This window comes from Gouania willdenowi, chromosome 16 (genome assembly GCF_900634775.1).
Source record: "Gouania willdenowi chromosome 16, fGouWil2.1, whole genome shotgun sequence".
Classification (NCBI taxonomy): domain Eukaryota; kingdom Metazoa; phylum Chordata; class Actinopteri; order Blenniiformes; family Gobiesocidae; genus Gouania; species Gouania willdenowi.
The window spans coordinates 5,168,580-5,186,171 of NC_041059.1; the positions used below are offsets into that span (position 1 = coordinate 5,168,580).

General features: G+C 38.0%; 1 protein-coding gene across 4 annotated transcripts in view; it reads left to right on the forward strand.

The window, feature by feature from the left end:
- The window catches only part of cadm4 (cell adhesion molecule 4), a 298,609-nt gene extending 282,939 nt beyond the window's left edge, over window positions 1–15,670 (forward strand). For 2 of the 4 annotated variants that reach the window (XM_028470431.1, XM_028470430.1), the window contains exons 7-9: window positions 5,682–5,798; window positions 9,901–10,029; window positions 12,364–15,670. In XM_028470431.1, the coding sequence (XP_028326232.1) occupies window positions 5,682–5,798; window positions 9,901–10,029; window positions 12,364–12,473 (356 nt within the window). In that variant the 3' untranslated portion in view covers window positions 12,474–15,670. Of the gene's footprint in view, window positions 1–5,681; window positions 5,799–9,900; window positions 10,030–12,115; window positions 12,195–12,363 lie in introns of all 4 variants that reach the window. The other 2 variants (XM_028470432.1, XM_028470433.1) reach the window with 2 other exon arrangements.
- Window positions 15,671–17,592: the final 1,922 nt, after the last annotated feature.

Consider the following 17,592-nt stretch of genomic DNA (forward strand, 5'->3'; position numbering starts at 1 on the left):
ACACCAGGGGCTATTTATTTACAACAAGGAAAGGAGAATATGTACAAACGGGGCTACGCAGAAGCCAAAATAAAATATCATACGTTTCAGCCAACTGAGCTAAATAAGAGCGCCTACAACTAAACTAATCACTCGAGCATCTGACACACTGTTAAACTCTCTCAATTCTGTCTAAAGGACATGCTGTGTGCTGATTGGAGCGGTGTTGGGATGACCCGCCCATCTGTTAATCGAAAGACACACCCACAGTGCACAAGAACAGAGAAAGATCTACAGAACACCAACAAAACACGACATATGACAGTAGTAGTAACACATGCAAGAGGACTAAAAATTCACAAAATTTGGTTGTTGGTTTTTTTTTTGTTTACAATGCTTCTGTTTTGCTTCTGATCATGTTTTCTTTTATTTTTATCTCTACTCCGCGTTGTTTTTGTTGCTACTCTGCTTAGTTTTTCTCCCGGTCTCTGTGTCACTTTGTAGGTTACAGTCCCCTATTGTGTATTGAACCCCCGTTATGTCAGTGTGTAAGTGCAGAGAGCTTGTGTAGAACTCTCTCTCCTTCTGTTCTCGCACAGGTAAAGGCCCTCTGCTTGATTACCCTCACTTCTTAAAGAGTGCAAGCGTGCTTGGTGGTTGTTTGTGCCCTCGTGTCCGAGTCTGCGTTTCAGAATGGTTCGTTTTAGGGTTTTTCCCATTTTGTTTTCTTGGACTTTGCAGTTTCTACTTTGCTGGTTTTTATGATTATTTCTTTCTGGAATTTTTTTGTTTTCTTTGTTGGTATTCCAACTCAGATTTTGTTTTTGGACTTGGAACAACTGATTCGCTCTCATACTTGGTCAGTCTTTCTTCTAAGAGCAAAAGTATGAACAGATGGGATGGGAATATATTGTAGTTAGTTGGAAGAGGAGATGCAGAACCGTCTTGGTATTTAATGAAGATTGATTTTATTGAGTTTATTGGTTTAGTACGTGCTCCAAATTCACCAAGAAAAACTATGAATTTTGTGGGACTACATCCCAGATGAGGAAGAATTATTACATGTTACCTAAATATCTCAAATTCAGCCTCAGCCTTGAGACTCTTGGTCACATCCAAATGGACCGCTGTTGTTATACTAATCGTGAATACTGAACATTAAACATATCGGGGCATATCCAAGCGATTCCACAGTATCCTGAGGCACAAGTGCGAGAATGAGATACGACAAAAAAAACGTCATTATCGTGAGTGGCACATCATCCATTCCTTGAAATAACATGGGCTTCTTGCCTGATTGGCAGGCGTACAGTGTTAATGAAAAACAAGATGATGTAGGGAGAGAGAAAAAACGGACGCTATCAGCCAAGGGAACGACAGCTGTATGGCATTCTTCTTAATTAATGCGAGAGTCGGTGAGTGAACGCAGCCACAGAGGAACAAGAGCCAGCTGAGGCTGTCGGATGAAGGCGAGTCACAAGCAAGAGCGAATGAGGAAAGAGAGTTGGGTTGAAGAAGATGTGCAGAAACTGGAAGTAACAGATGTGAGGGAAAAGATTAGGAAAAAAGTTGGGTATGGTGAGATTCTATTTTGGGTTATTTGCTTTATTCAAGAAAAATTAATCATCATCCTGTTAATTGTTGCAGAAACCCCAGCTATTAATCTTCACCTCTGCGCACATTGTTCTACAAACACATGAAGCTTGCATATTGTTCCGCGTAATAATTCCAGCAAGATTTCTTTTGTATTCTTTTTGAATAATATGTTAAGGTTTCATTTATTCAGACAACTGTTCCTCAGGAAATCCACTTTGATCTCCTGACATGTTTCAACTGACAACTGCCACTCTTTGTGAGAGGCGTCTGCTGATCGCTTTGATGTTTCATTTGAAGTTTCCTTGACTTTCGTGTAATAATTCCAGCAAGATTCCTTTTGTCTTCTTTTTAAATAATATGTTAAAGTTTCCTTTATTCAGACAACTATTCCTACAGAAATCCACTTTGATCTCCTGAGAAGTTTTGACTGACAACTGCCAGTCTTTGTCAGAGGCATCTATTGATCGCTTTGATGTTTCCTTCACTTCTGCATAATATTTCCAGCTAGATTTCTTTTGTCTTCTTTTTAAATTTAATGTTATGGTTTCATTGATTCAGACAACTATTCCTCCGGAAATCCACTTTGATTTCCTGATATGTTTCGACCGACAACTGCCAGTTTTCGTCAGAGGCGTCTGCTTAACACTTTGTTTCCTTGACTTCCGCATAATAATTCCAGCAAGATTCTTTTTGTTTTCTTTTTGAATAATATGTTATGGTTTTGTTTATTCAGACAACTGTTCCTCAGGAAATCCACTTTGATCTCTTGACATGTTTCGACTGACAACTGCCAGTCTTCGTCAGAGGCATCTGCTTAATGCTTTGATGTTTCCTTTGATGTTTCCTTGACTTTCACGTACTAATTCCAGCAAGATTGTTTTTGTCCTTTTTTGAATAATATGCTATGGTTTCATTTATTCAGACAAACGTTTTTCAGGAATTTACTTTGATCTCCTGACATGTTTTGTCTGTCTACATTAAATCTTCTTCAGAGGCGTCTGCTGACAGCTTTGATGTTTCCTTTGAAGTTTCCTTGACTTTTGCGTAATAATTCCAGTAAGATTTATTTTGTCTTTTTTTAATAGTATGTTAAGGTTTTTGATTGTTCAGACAACTGTTCCTCAGGAAATTCACTTTGATCTCCTATCATGTTTTGACCGACAACTGACAATCTTCGTCAAAGGCGTCTGCTGATCACTTTGATGTTTCCTTTGACTTTTTTTTAAAAGTCCTTGACTTTCGCGTACTAATTTCAGCAAGATCATTTTTTGTCTCCTTTTTGAACAATATGTTAAGGTTTCATTTATTCAAACAACCGTTCCTCAGGAAATCCACTTTGATCACCTGACATGTTTCGACTGAAAACTGCCAGTCTTCGTCAGAGGCGTTTACTGATCGCTTTGTTCCCTTGACTTTTGCGTAATAATTCCAGCAAGATTCTTTTTGTCTTATTTTGAAACAATATGTTAAGGTTTCATTTATTCATTACTCAGAATTCAAAGAAACCTAGAAGGAAACCAAAGCGATCAGCTGTCAGTCGAAACATGTCAGGAGATCAAAGTGGATTTCCTGAGGCACAGTTGTTTAAATAAATGAAGCCTTTACATATTATCGCATAGTGTTCACTCACGCTAGAATCACTTCATTTCAAATTATTCAATCTGCCTTCCTTTTGTGTTCCAGTGTTTCTTCAATTTTTTCTGTTCTTCCAAGTAAGATACATCACATATATTTCTTTACGGCAGAGTGACAGACCAAGGCTGAACCTAAAAGAAAGCCAGAGGACGCTGTATAGTGCTGACATAAGAAGAGTGCAAAAAGAGATTGATGATCTCAGAGCCGGTGGGAGAAAGGGAGTGAGGAGACAGAGGAATACTTACCAATAAATTACTCCTGAAGGAAGGGCAGCATAAGTGTGTAGCCGCATGCATGAGTGAGAAGCAATTATGCTACTTGTTGTATGAGTGTGTCTGTGTGTCCACGCGTGCACAGAGTCACGTCTGAAACTTTAAACCTACATGGTATCGTCATGTAAATTGTTTTTTTTTTTAAAGCGCTGAACGCTGCTGCACATACATCAATATATTCACACCCGTCTCCATCTCCCCTCCATGTACTTGTCAGCCATTACTTTTGTCTTTAACAGCAATGTGAACTTGTCTTGTTTCTACCGCTCTTACCTAGCATTGTGTGTTTGCCATTGATTTTGGGGAAAAAAAATGTGTCAAGATCCAAGCTATTGTTCGCCGCTGAATGAGGCAGTGAGTCCCTGCATGGCACTGTTCCATCGGGAATGCGGCTGTCACAGACAATGTCTCCGTCTCACGTGTGCCATTGTGCCATTGAAAATCTGTCAGCGATGGTGAACGTGCGCCGATGTATTCCATTTGCTTCGTGGATGAATGACAAGGCTGTCAGACGTAATTTTCTTCTTTCTCCCTCTGCTTTAAACCATGCACAAGTGTCTCATGGTAAGCTTTTTCCTGTACCCTCTCGGCTGCTACAGAGGTCATTCATCTGGACTTTTATCGCTTTCCCGAGTCCGGATCATTTCAATTTTGCACTCTCAGCTATTTCTAGAGAATAATTACTCAAATGTATAAGGGTCATTCCATGTCATTTCAACACATTTTCAGGACATCCCACGCACTTTGGTCTTCGAAAAATGTAGAATTTTTTTTTTGACGAATTGTTCTGTGATTATTCAATAAACACACTGTAAATTTTTTGTTTGATCGGATGAACACTTTTTTTGATATGGCCAATTTAGTGAAGAAGGGTGTGTGTCGATTTTTGCTCGTCCTCATTTTTCTTCTATTTTGCGCTTCTAATATCTCAGGAACTACACCACATAGGGGAAAACAAAAAGGAAACTGAAATTTGGTGTAATAATACAGCTCCACCTACTCTCTCAGAATATATAAAAAGATCTGCTATACTGTACATTCTATCTGGTGGACATGCCAGCCCCTCAAAATTGGAAAAAGGTTTTGCACTCAAACATGTTTGCGACTTCTGTAAACAGCTTAGCATGTGCCTCAGCTCCCTGTAATTTGATCAGCTTTGAGCTGTGTATACAGACTGTTCACATCACTAATGATTAGTCACATATATGCATTAGCTCCGAAAAATACTTTAGTAACGGATTTTCATTGGCCTGTAGCTGCACATGGGAATGTAAGAAAAATAAATCTGATCTCTGTTTTGATTTGGTAGCATAAAGGCTACTCTTTCTTGACATAGAAATGATTATGAGACACAGAGGCAATCTATACGATGACCTCACGTAAAGGATTTTTAATACTCGCGAGTGGTGAAAAATTCCAAAGTTGGTGTCCAAAATTGAAATGAAGTAGTTGCACGAAAAAAAAAAAATGGTTTTCTATCCCAAGAAAGTCATCTTTTAGTATATTCTGAGAGAGTAGGTGGAACTGTATTACTATACCAAATATCAGTTTCCTTTGTGAAAATTAAAACAGAGGCAGTTATGGGCCAATGAAAATAAAACAAAAAAAAGTTTTTTTTTTTTTTTTTTTTTTAGATTTGAAGAGACTGTCACCCAAGAACCAATGCATATATGTGACTGATCATTAGTGATGTGAACAGTCTATGTTCATAGCTCAAAGCTGATCAAATTACATGGAGCTGAGGTATATAAGCTAAGTTATTTACTGAAGACCCAAACATGTTCCAGACCCAAATCCGGACAAACTATTTTCCAATTTTGAGGGCCTGGCATGTCCACCAGATACAATGTATAGCAGATATTTGTATATATTCTGAGAGAGTGGGTGGAGCTGTATTACTGTACCATTTCAGTTTCCTATGTGATGCAGTTCCTGAGATGCAGATCAAACTAAAAATGTACTGTGTACCTATTTGAATAATTAGGGAACAATTGGTAAAAATGTCTGAATTTTGAAGACCAAAGTGCGTGGGCCATTTGTTGAAATAACATGGAATGACCCATGAACTAATACAAGATAAGTATCTGATCTGAGCAGTAAAGTGTTTCAATGTGTGGTAAAAGCTGTGTGCTGATTGGCTGTATCGATGCCAGTGTTTTGTGTATGTGTGTCATCATCCCGCTTCCTGTTTGTCTGTAGATAACGTGTCAGTCACTACCACAATCCCTCCCATTGTTCCCACTACCCAACCAATCACCTCTCATCCTGCCACCCCTACCCTCCCAGCTCCACGCTTCATCCCGGACCCCCCGACAGGTAACACACACACACTCACACACACACACACACACACACACACACACACAGACTAAATGATTTATTCAGTGCCTCTGCAACCTTTTACAGAACTGATTTCTGCAACCTGTAAAAAAAAAAAATTCCAACTAATTAATAACTTGTAAATTCACTAACTTAATATTGTATTAGCTCTGCTACTTCTAGATTATGGGTGTAACGTCCTGTAAGAATACATCAATAGGTATTTTTTAGAGATGGGTGATATTATCTGGCAATTTTAGCCATAAAAAGTAACATCTGTATCAGTTTTTACATAACATTTTAAAACAATATGTGCTGTTGATGAGATAACAAAATAGAAATAAATATATGGCACTTTTTCTATTACTAAAGTTGAATAAGTGATGTTTTTTTGCTCAGATGGTGTTTATTTGTGGAATACATCTCGTGGGACATCACATTAAAAGCAGGATTAAACTGTTTATTCCATGTAGATAATAGTATGTGACGTAAAACAAGGTTTGGGGGAGGGGGTGTTTGTATTTATAAGGGTCAATAACGTGACAGCTACATTTTCTGTCCAACTGCATTTATTAAAAATGTTTTTAACCTGCGTTAAAAATAGGTTTAAATCCATGAAAAGGTCCCATATGTGTAGTACCTCCCATACATATTAACTCACTTTGAAATTTCACAAAATAATAATAAAAATATATATTTTTTTAATTTTTTTTACTATTTAAAGTGTCAAAATCTCATCCACGACTGTGGTTTTGAAAATATACTATTTTACTATTTATTAAAATTGTTATGTTCTGCCCTATTTGGCATAATTTTGGCATGTTTTGTAGTTCAGTGAATAATTTTTATTTTTATTTCATCATAATATTCATGCAAAATTTGTCATGTGATGATCATTTTATGAAAAATAATGCAGTAAATATCCTTATACATCATTGTCCCACACATCGGTTAATATCGGAAATCAGAAATTTAGTGTTGGACAACATTGGCAAATCAGACATAAGCAAAAAGCTAATATTTATGTTTCATGAGCTGCTATTCTTTTGTTAGCGAACAATTAAACATTGTTTATTTTTTGTCTGTATTTCACAGGAAATCACACTGTTAATCATATTTACAGTAGCGTTTCCAGGAGTATGGTGGATTGTACAGTAAAATAATCTGACATCTAAACTAATAATTGATTAAAATAGGGAGGAAAGTTAAGGAAGTGCTCACAGCCACTATTTATACCCTCCTTTATACCGTCTTTCCCTGTAGCACATAGTGAAACAATTTCAGCATATGCTGTTTTCTCGCTTTTTTGCATTTGTTTAGTTTTTGGATTAATTTTAGCTTTAATTTAATTTTTTTAATGAAAGCAAATACAGGAAATACAGTTTGTACGATTGTTGCTTTGGAATATTAATTCAGTTATCGCCTCTCCCTTTGTCCTTTAACTTATCTCTCCCACTCCTCACACACACACACACACACACACACGCACACACACACACACACACACTGCCTATCACAGGCAGTTGGATGCTCCACTAACATGCTGAGTCAGCGTTTGTGTGTCTTTAAGTGTGCAGTGCGTTTTGTAGCTGGGTTTCTTTGTACTCAAATTTAAAGATACACACACGCACACACACACACACACACACAACTGAGATCCAAGTGGTCTAATATCATCCCAGGAGAGTGTTACAGTGCAGGTGTTAAATGTTTAGCACTGGTTTACCGCTGTGTGTATTTGTGTGTGTGTATGTGTGTGTGTGTGTGTCCCACTATTGTCCCTCAGATGGTACTTTTGTATCTCTCCTGCCTTTATATGTTCTCTGTTATACAAAGGGATTTTTTCTTTTCTCCGTGTTTCTTAAAAAATGGAGCGTGTGGGTATCGTTGGTTCATCTTTCCTCTCTCATCACCATCTGTACCAGACAGAGGTTGTTCACCGGCCTGGAGTGTGTGAAGATATCATAAAAAAAATGGAGGTGGAGGTTTAGTCATGATCGTTTCTGTCCATCATTTTCCTTGTGGAGCTTTGGGTTCAGAACGGGAGCATGTGTGAGCGCCGTCTGAAATATCACCTGGTCCTGGTGTGTGTGTGTGTGTGTGTGTGTGTGTGTGTGTGTGTGTGTGTGTGTGTGTGTGTGTGCGTGTGTGCGCGTGTGTGTGTGTGTGTGTGTGTGTGTGTGTGTGTGCGCGTGTGTGCGCGCAGGTGTAAAAAACTCCCTTTAATCAAACACTTGTTCGCTTTCGCTCAGTCATGGACGTAATGAGGCGGTGGCACAGTTTGTCTTTGTTTCCAGAAAATGCATGTCATCCTTTTCCCCTATCTCTTTCTTTCTGCCGTTGGTCACTCATGTTAATTAGAATTGCTTTAATTTCACCTAATCAACGTCTAAATTAACTTACAGACTGAAGCAGGCTACGCACATGGGGATTTTATAAATCTGAAGAGAGTCAGAGGTCCTACATAGTAAAAAAAAAACATTGAGTAGCGGTCGGCCATGTTTGAGATTTGTCGACATACAGACAAAATGTATGTTTGTTTAACCTTAGGATCAGGACCTTGTTTGGCGTCGTCAGATGCCTTTAAGAAACTAAGAATATATTTTGAACAATTTGAGCCCATTTTTTGCTTATTTTTTACCCTTTTTCTGCAACTACACCAAACTTGCCATATTTTAACCTCTATATTTTAACTTTTTCTTCACATGTTTTTGTTGCTTTTAATCAATTTTGCTACATTTTTCAATTACTGTCACTTTTAAATCAAATTTCAATGTCTTTTCTGCACATTTTTGCCACTTACAGTATAAACCCTTTCCACCACTTTTCCCACCTAATGTCACTTTTAACCTCCTTTCACTATAATTAATGCTTATTTTTGCCAATTTAACCACATTCAAGATTTGTCATGCCCTTTATTTTCCAGTTTAAACGAATTATGAACCCTTTTTACCACTTTTTCTGTCAGTTTTTGACCACTCTAATTTGCAACTTTTAACCAATTTCTGTAGTTTTAAAAATCCCATTTTACCTCCTTTTCCACCATTTTTGGTCACTTTTAACCCATTTTATTTCTGATTAAAACAAGGATTAACATATTTGAGATGACTACATATTATGGCACAAATAATGATAACTTTCCTGGATAACAGTGGATATTATTCATATAAATAAATAAATGATTCATAGAACAATGGACCATCATGTTGAATCTAAAGATGCTTTCAAACAATTACAAACAGACACGAGGGGTTAATTTTAAGTGAACTTTAAACATGTCTTTAATGATTAGTATTATTTATAGTGTTTTAAAGGCATAGATTGGATTGTTTGTGTGTGAACACAGCGTGTGGGATTTACAATCTGGATGTGTTTAATTATCTTAGAATGATGTAGCACAATGAAATTATGAGTTATTCTAAATGACTTAATCATTCATTAAAAGCCGTACCCATTAAATGCATTTGCAACTGCTTTATTCTAAGTTTTAGTGCATAAAAATATTTCCTCCTGTCAGTTTTTTTTTTTAGTTTTGTCTTTCAAACTATTAATAATGGTCATAAAAGTGTGGGTTTTGGCATGAATTATTCCACACCAGCTGCACACATTTTTGTTACTGACTTCAAAGTCTCCTTTCAGGTGTTTCTCTTTAACCCACCTTGTGACGGACAGCTCAGTTTCATTTCCGAAGGGCTGCCAAACTTGGGGTGCCAACGGCGTTCCAGGCTTTTTCCCATTCCAAATGCTTTGTGCTTTTTGACAAGTGCTCAGATGGAGTGATTTTGTAGAGGGCAACAGATTTATTTCTTTATTCACTCCTCTTTATTTCTCCACCTTTTTCTCACCCATTCTGGCGGGCCTGGCATTCTGTGCAGAGGGAGGTGATGAAAGGTGATAATGCAAGTCGAGTGGAGGATATTGACTTCTCTTTCTTACTTTTCACTTCATTCAGGCGTTAATCTGGTCTCTTTCTCACTCTTACTCCGATTTATTTATTATTTTTTTCGGTGTGTCTCTTCCTTTGATCGGGGTTTCTTTGCCTCTACTATTTCTTTGATTTTTCAACTTACCGCACACATTCTCTGTGCTTTATTCTCAGATCCCGGTGCAGTGGTGGAGACTCACAGCGCTGTGCCGTACGCAGTGATAGGAGGGGTTTTGGCACTTTTGGTTTTCACCGTTATCTGCGTCCTCATCGTCACCATCTGGTGCTCCGTTCGACAGAAAGGTAACGCATGTACACATACTCACTGCGTTCTGTTGGTGAAATGTTTCATCAAACATTTCAAAGCATAATTTTTACGTATTTTGGTGTAAATCACAGTGAAAGAATCGTCATTACGAACAAGTTACACCCAGGTGTTTTTAGATAGAACCAGTGTATGCCTCATAAATCACTGTAACCACGTAGGGTCACTTGAAATGTCTAGTAATAATACAAATTTTAAAACTGATTAAAACGAAATTTTTGCATTTCTACATACAACAAATATAATTAAAAAAAACAATTCAAAGGAAATAATTGAATGTTCAATTTAATTTTACATTTTTAGAATGTTATTTGTTCTTTTATTTTATTTTTTCCATCTATTTTGCATTAAAAAAAAAAAAACAATATATAATATTACGTAATCTCAAACAACTGTATTATATACTTATTGCTTATTGTTACTTTGTGCACTAATCTTTACTACTCTGTATTTGCAACACAGTAGAACAAACATGATCAAAAAACTAATCCTAGAAAAAAAAAAATATCTGGGGTCATCAGAAATTTGTGATATAAAAATGGGGTCACAACAAAAAAATGGTCAGAAACCACTAGACTGTGTAAAAAGTGATAAGTGTTATTATTTCTTCTTAAAAGTTGTTGTTTTTTCTCCAATAGACATTGCTAATAAAATTAATTACTCTAAACTCAAGTTTTCTATTGAGCTTTAACACAATGACTTTATGTTGTCTTTACGCACTTTTTTATTGTTAAATTATCTTCCTAGTTAAAGTAAGTTATGCAAACTTTCCCATAATTCAACAAATTGTATATAAAAACAAAGGAAAGATGCCGATTTGACACTTGAAAGTTTGTTTCCATCTCCGCCGTAAACGCTCTGTTTCGAGCATTGCATTGTGCGATGTGGAGTTGAGACCAAGACTTCATACTGGTGTTTTTACTTCATTCTGATACCACGAGGATTACCAAGAAAAAAGTAAATAAAAGTCTAATTTATAATTTGATAGAGGCTTCAACATTACTATTGTTGTGATTTGTGCTATATACGTAAATAAAGTTGAATTTAATTGAATCAAATCCTCCTTGCCTGGCGAAAGAAAAACAAGAAATCACAATAAGAATGATGTAAAAATACTTCCATCTTTGGTCTACAGGACTTCACATCCCACAATGCAATGCATGAAAATGTCAACAAATGGCGTATTCACGGTAGAGAGCAAAACAACTTTGAAGCGACAATTTCCACCTTTTTCCTTTCTTTTCTGAATAAATGATGTTCGATTCATTGATCGATGAGGCATACACCATGATTTCATCTATTAAAGAAATTATCGTGGGTAGCGGCTTTAAGTGAGGTGCAAAATGGTCAGCAGAAAACGAGAAAGGCAATGCACTGTCCATGACGGATGACTTTGGCCATGATAGCAGTGGAGATTGGTTGGGGGTGGGAACCGCTAGTGTGGCCCTAGTGTTTTACGACTCTGCGTTAGTGTATCAGGGCTCATCTATTAAAAGCAGCCTCGCTCACTTCCCTATCTTTTTAAGTGGCCACCCCTATTGGCAGCTTGGCAAGTTGGAACAGGAAAAGCTTACCCTTTGGCTAAAAAAGCCATCCGTCAATATTCAGCAGGGGTATGACTGCCAATCAGAGCCAAGAGAGGAGCTCTACATCCAATCAGAGCTTAGCAGAGCTGTAGGGCATTGTGCCTTTGGTCTTCTGCGGCTGCCAAAGTGTCAATCATCTCCTGTGCTATGAGGCGAATACGCACGTCACTCATGAAGCTGTGGCGCGAGGACGACTGGAGCACCACTTGCTCTCCATAACCTGCGCTCTCTCTCAATCATTAGTCATGCGGACCTGAGGGTTGCTGCTGCTAAAATGAGTTTCATGGTCTCTGTGAGTGACACCAACATGCCATTGTTCTCCTGCTCCTCACATTCCCTCTACTCTCCTCCTCTCTGCCAATCTTTCTACCCTTCCCCTGTCTTTTTACTCCTCCATCATTTCTTCTCAACTATTACCTCCTCCTTTTTGGCGACTCCTTACGCATCCATCGTCCACCGCTAATTTCTGTCTTGCCAGGCTCATACCGTACACGAGAACCTATCCTCGCTTGGTATTGACCTAACAATCAGTTAACTAATGAATTATTCAGTCATAGGTACAGTACTCAATAATCCAAACACTGATTGCTTAGATATGGCTGCATGTCGCTGCAGTGACCATGCCGCTTTGCCACCTAACCACCCCTACGATCTCCCTCCTTGTTCTCCCTTCCTTCCTTCTCTTTCCCCCTCTGTCTTTGTCACCCACACTGTTTTTGCATCCAGGCTCGTACCTCACCCATGAGGCCAGTGGGCTGGACGAGCATGGCGAGGTGCAAGAGGCCTTCCTCAACGGGAACGATGCCAGCCAGGGCAAGAAGGAGTACCTACTGTAGCCCTTCCTCATCGATGTACCGACCCTCTTCTGACCTCGTACCCTTTCCCTAGCCCTCTCCCCTTGCCTCACACTTACACACACACACACACACACACACACAAACACACAAATATATACATTCTTGTACTAAATGTGCCACTAGTGGCAGCCTTCTAAAGATGACTGTACACAGTTTCCGCACACAGCCAGCCCATCCGACGCCATTCCACCTTTCTTGTATTTCCCGTGTGAACTCACTTCGACGAAAGAGACAGTCTGAGAACAACTGAGAGCAACGCCCAAAACCCACCAGCCATTAATGACTGTGCCGTACACTGTAAGTCAAAAGGGATTGGCCAAACTAGAGACAGAGCGAGTTGAATGTAGACACATGGAAAAAAACAACAAAATGATGCCATAATTACTCTGACTGAGAGGGAAGCTGGGAGCACAAAGAAAACTGTCACTCTGCCTGTGCAGCCGCCGAAGTGGAGGAGAAATTAGAGGCAGTTTGATGGTTATTATTCCCTGCTTGAAGAATAGAAGAATCCATTTCAAAATGCTCGATCTCTAACGACCGGAGACAGTGGGAGCCGAGCGTGAGGAGGGACAAGAGGACAAAGGGGTGAGGAGGGGAATTGAGCAGGAACTATTAGAAAGTTACATACTTAAATTGCTGCAGCGTGTTGCAAACCAAGCAAAACTTGTTTATAATTCTCCAAAATATGAAAGTTTGCAAAGCCAGACTACAGGGTGGTGGTGTGTTTAGCCTTCACTGTTGGTTGCAGTGTTAACTTTGGTTATAGTCTTAGGGTTAAATGCAACTCGGGGCGCTTTCACATCTATAGTCCGGTGGTTCAGGCGGTGAATCTGCAATATTTTTTGGTGCATTTTAATTTGGTCTGGTTTGCTTTCACACTGCCAAGCGCACCAAACTTTCTAAACGTCACATGACCAAAACGGTCGCTCACCAATTGAACAGAATACTTTTGCCTTTTTCTTCTTCTTCTTCGCCTAAAACCCAAAAACAGAAATACCAGAAAACAAATACAAAAAAAAATTTCAATATGGTGTAACCGGAAGTTGTTTTTTTCAAAATAAGAGCACATATATGAAGGCGCTGCTGTTTTTCTAGCTCCAAAATAGATGAATTATCTGTATAATTTCCCAGCAGTTTATATATCGCACCGATGTGGGAGTGGAAGGGGTTTTTCAGCAAGACGTGAAGAGATTTTGCACAGAAAATGGTTTAATGCACTGATGCATATTTGGAGTTGGAGGTGTGTGCGTTCGTATTAAGACAAATAATTTTTAGCAACTTTAACTCATATCTATGTGCATTTTTGACAATTATCAATTACATAAATTAACAAAATCTGTGTTTGTATTAGTCAGTTCAAGCCTCACTACAAAGACAAATCCCATATTTCAACACCATGCATATATATTAAATATGTGTGTGTATTTATAGATACTGTATATCTCCTCACATATCTTTTGCTTACAAACCCTTTCCACTCCCGCTTTGGTGCAATATACAGTATTTGCAGTGATTTCTGCAGATTACAAGCCTTGTTTTGCTATTTCAAAAATGATTTCGTAGACATTTTATAACAACAGGGAATATATAAAGATAATCCATATATTTTGGTGTCAAAAAAACAGCAGCAGCGTCCTCACATATGTGCTCTCATTTTGAAAAGAACAACCTCCAGTTTCACCATAATGGAAAAACTGGCGTTTTTTTTGTTTGTTTCCGTCCACTGGTATTTCTGTTTTTTTGTTTTTAGAAACAAAAATTACTTACTTTTCTGAACAGAAAATACAATAACCAAAACATACACTGACCGTCCGTGAAAGCACCCTTAGTTTCAGTCAAAATGTAGTCATCGTGACTATTTCAGTTTGAGTCATTAGTTTTAGTCAATAGTTTTAGTCATTAGTTTTAGTCATCACTTAGTCATATGATCTATTGGATCACTTACCGGCTTGTCCCGCCTTCCACGCAACAAAAGTAGTTTTTAATTGGATACCGTCAAACATAGTTTAGTTTTTATTAGTGAACTAAAACATCATGTGTTTTCTAATTAGTCATTGTCGTGTTATTGTCACTTCAAAAAATGTAAAACTATGATGAAAACTTTTGGTCAATAACTTTAACATCGGTTGGTGGACGTGCAAAGTTTGTCATCTTGCTGCAGCAGTTAGTCACAGGTAGTTTTATTTTATTTTTTTTTACCATCCCTATCTATTCCTCTCATACTGTATATAGCTCCCCTATGCACTCCCTGTCCCTCCTTTATCACTCCTACTTTGTCGGCTCCTCGTAATGAAAGGATTAGTGTTGGGCTGCGTTCCCGAGAAAGAAGAAAGCAATACGACTTGCTTATAGGCTTTAAAGAAAAGCGTAATTATTTTACAGTGTCATTAAGGGGATCAAAAGGTTTAAAAGTCCTAATAAAAAGGGCAATGAGAGAGAACAGTAGTGGAAGGAATGACTGGGAGAAACAAGACGAGGCCGGAGGTTTTCTTCTGCTCCCACGCGCGTTTTCAGAAACACGCACACATTCATACACACAGAAAAACGTGTCGACGGAAACAAGCATACATATCTCTGAATTTCTTGTTTGTATAAAAAAAACAAAAAAAAAGTGCAGCGACGTTAAATACACTTTTAAGAAATAAAGAAAAACTGTTTACTATTGAATCGCATTATGAAGCAACTATACTAACAAAGAATATTAGCCAATAGAGGTGCAAAGCCGAACAAACTACTGTCCAGTGATCTTTAAAGAAAATCGAGAAAAGAATAAAAAAAAAAATAATAATAACTTGTCTTCATGGGAAACAAAGGTTTTTTTGTTGGATTTTTTTTTTAATGATTATTATTATTATTATTATTATTTGAACAATTCTGATTGTTGTTACTGTTATTATTGCCGTTGTTATTACTATAAATTGTAAATGTTAAAGAAATGTAAACTTTACCATGGTTTGTTTTTGTTCAAATGTAGATAATCACTGTCTATTTTTACTCTTTCCTCTCACTCTCTCTTTCTTTCTCTCTCTATCTCTCTCTCTCCGTCTCCTGTGCCTAGTCGTCTTTCACTCTAGTTCCTTTCAGAGTCCATGTGTCATTGTTGATATATAGCTAACTATTTCTTTATAGGGGAAAGATCCAAGCACGACGAAATAAAAAAAAAGATCCAAATATAACCCTGAGGATTTGACTGCTTTTTTTGTGTGTAATTAGCAGGTGGTGTTTGTGAGACGCTTAGAAAGGGATAGCGAGAGATGGAGCATGTGATTGGATCAATGAGAGATGCGGGGATTAGTGGTGTATGCGCCGCAATGGAGATGAAGGCATTGCAGCTGGTTATAACCGGCAGCTCATTCAGAATAAACAGGATAAGCAAAAGCAAGAGGGTTTGTGATGGGCGAAGATAATGAATCATAAGCGCAGATAGCAAGGAAAGAACAGCCGATGGGAGGGTTGATCCAGATGCACAGGGGAAAAAATTATGACTGTGCCATTAACTTCCATATGATCAATAGTCGATTCTGCGGAGAAGCACTCAACGCGTCCATCTGTGTGCGAGGCTAGATTTGAAAAGCTGCTGGAGGTCGCTCGGGTGATGGATCGATGTGTTTCTCTTCCGTCGATGGCAAAGCTCCATGGTCGCCCTGTCACGAAGACAGATTGTCAAACGGCAATCAAAGTAATGGACTCGCCATGGCACTACGAGCATGAGTTGACACCGTGGCCAACAAACAATTCAGTCGACGATATTCATTTGTCCGGTTTATGATGGTAGCACCGGTAGCTCCTGAGATCAGATTTTGTCGATGGGGGGGGTTCAAGAAGTCTTTTTTTTATCCGTTTGTCCTATTGGACTCACAGATCTCCTGTCACCTCGTGTTTGAGGGGGTTTCAATACTTCTGCTGCTGTTTCCTTTCACAGAAAACAAATAAGTTTGGAGTTTTTTTGTAAACTCAGTTGAAGTTTATTTTGACACATCGATACATTTCACATCACATTCTAATCAACTGTTAGACACTCAAAACAAACCAACAATACTGAAAACAATTATCTGAAATACAAAATAAAAAAAACCTCCAAAAAAACAAACAACATTTTTACTTCTTATACAAATACATTGGGACACATTGGTTTGAGTATTCCTTTAAATAATGCGTTCTCAACGTTGGGGCCAGGACCCCATTTGGGGTCGTGAGACACTGGGAGGGAGTTGCCAGATGCCTTCAAGAAACAAAGAATGTTTTTGAAAAATGTGATCCCGTTTTTTCCCTTTTTCTGCAACTACACCAAACTTGCCATATTTTAACCTATTTTCATCACTTTATCTTGCCATATTTTTGCTCTTTTTAATGCATTTTTGCTACATTACTCCATTTTCTGCACAACTAGCACACCCAATGACTCAAAGAAACAGAAAAGAACAATAAACACACACAAAACAAGAGAAAAAATCTACCAAAATACAAAAATGACTTCCAAATTACAACAAAAATACAATTTTTTTTCCAAAAACACATAAAACGACAACCAGCACACCCAATGACTCAAAACACTGAAAAGAACAACAAATACACACAAAACAAGAGAAAAAACATACAGAAATACACGGTCTGCACATAAAATGAGAAGGGAAAAACACAAAAATCAGTCCAAACAAAACAAAACAACAATAAACACACCCAAAATGAGAGTGAAAAACGTACAAAATGACTACAAAAACACACAAAACCCCTTTGTTCTCTCCTGTATTAATGCTCAGATTGGTCATTATACTAAATATTGATGATGTGGCCCTCAGATCACACAATCAACATCTTTGTGGCCCCGCTGTGATAAAAAGTTGACCATCACTGGTGTAGAGTCTCTTTGGTTAAGATTTTATAAAAATCTGTTCAGTACTTTTGACGTGATCCTGCAAACAGACAAACAGAAAAACGCTGGTGAAAATATGATCTCACTGACATAGGTCATAAATATGCTGCAGCTGCTCTTTATGTTGTTGTCATATTTTCGTTTCTAAGTCTTAATGGCAACATGAATAACTCGCACAACTTCTCTAGTTGTCTGAATTAATGTCCCGGAACGAATCACCTTCAT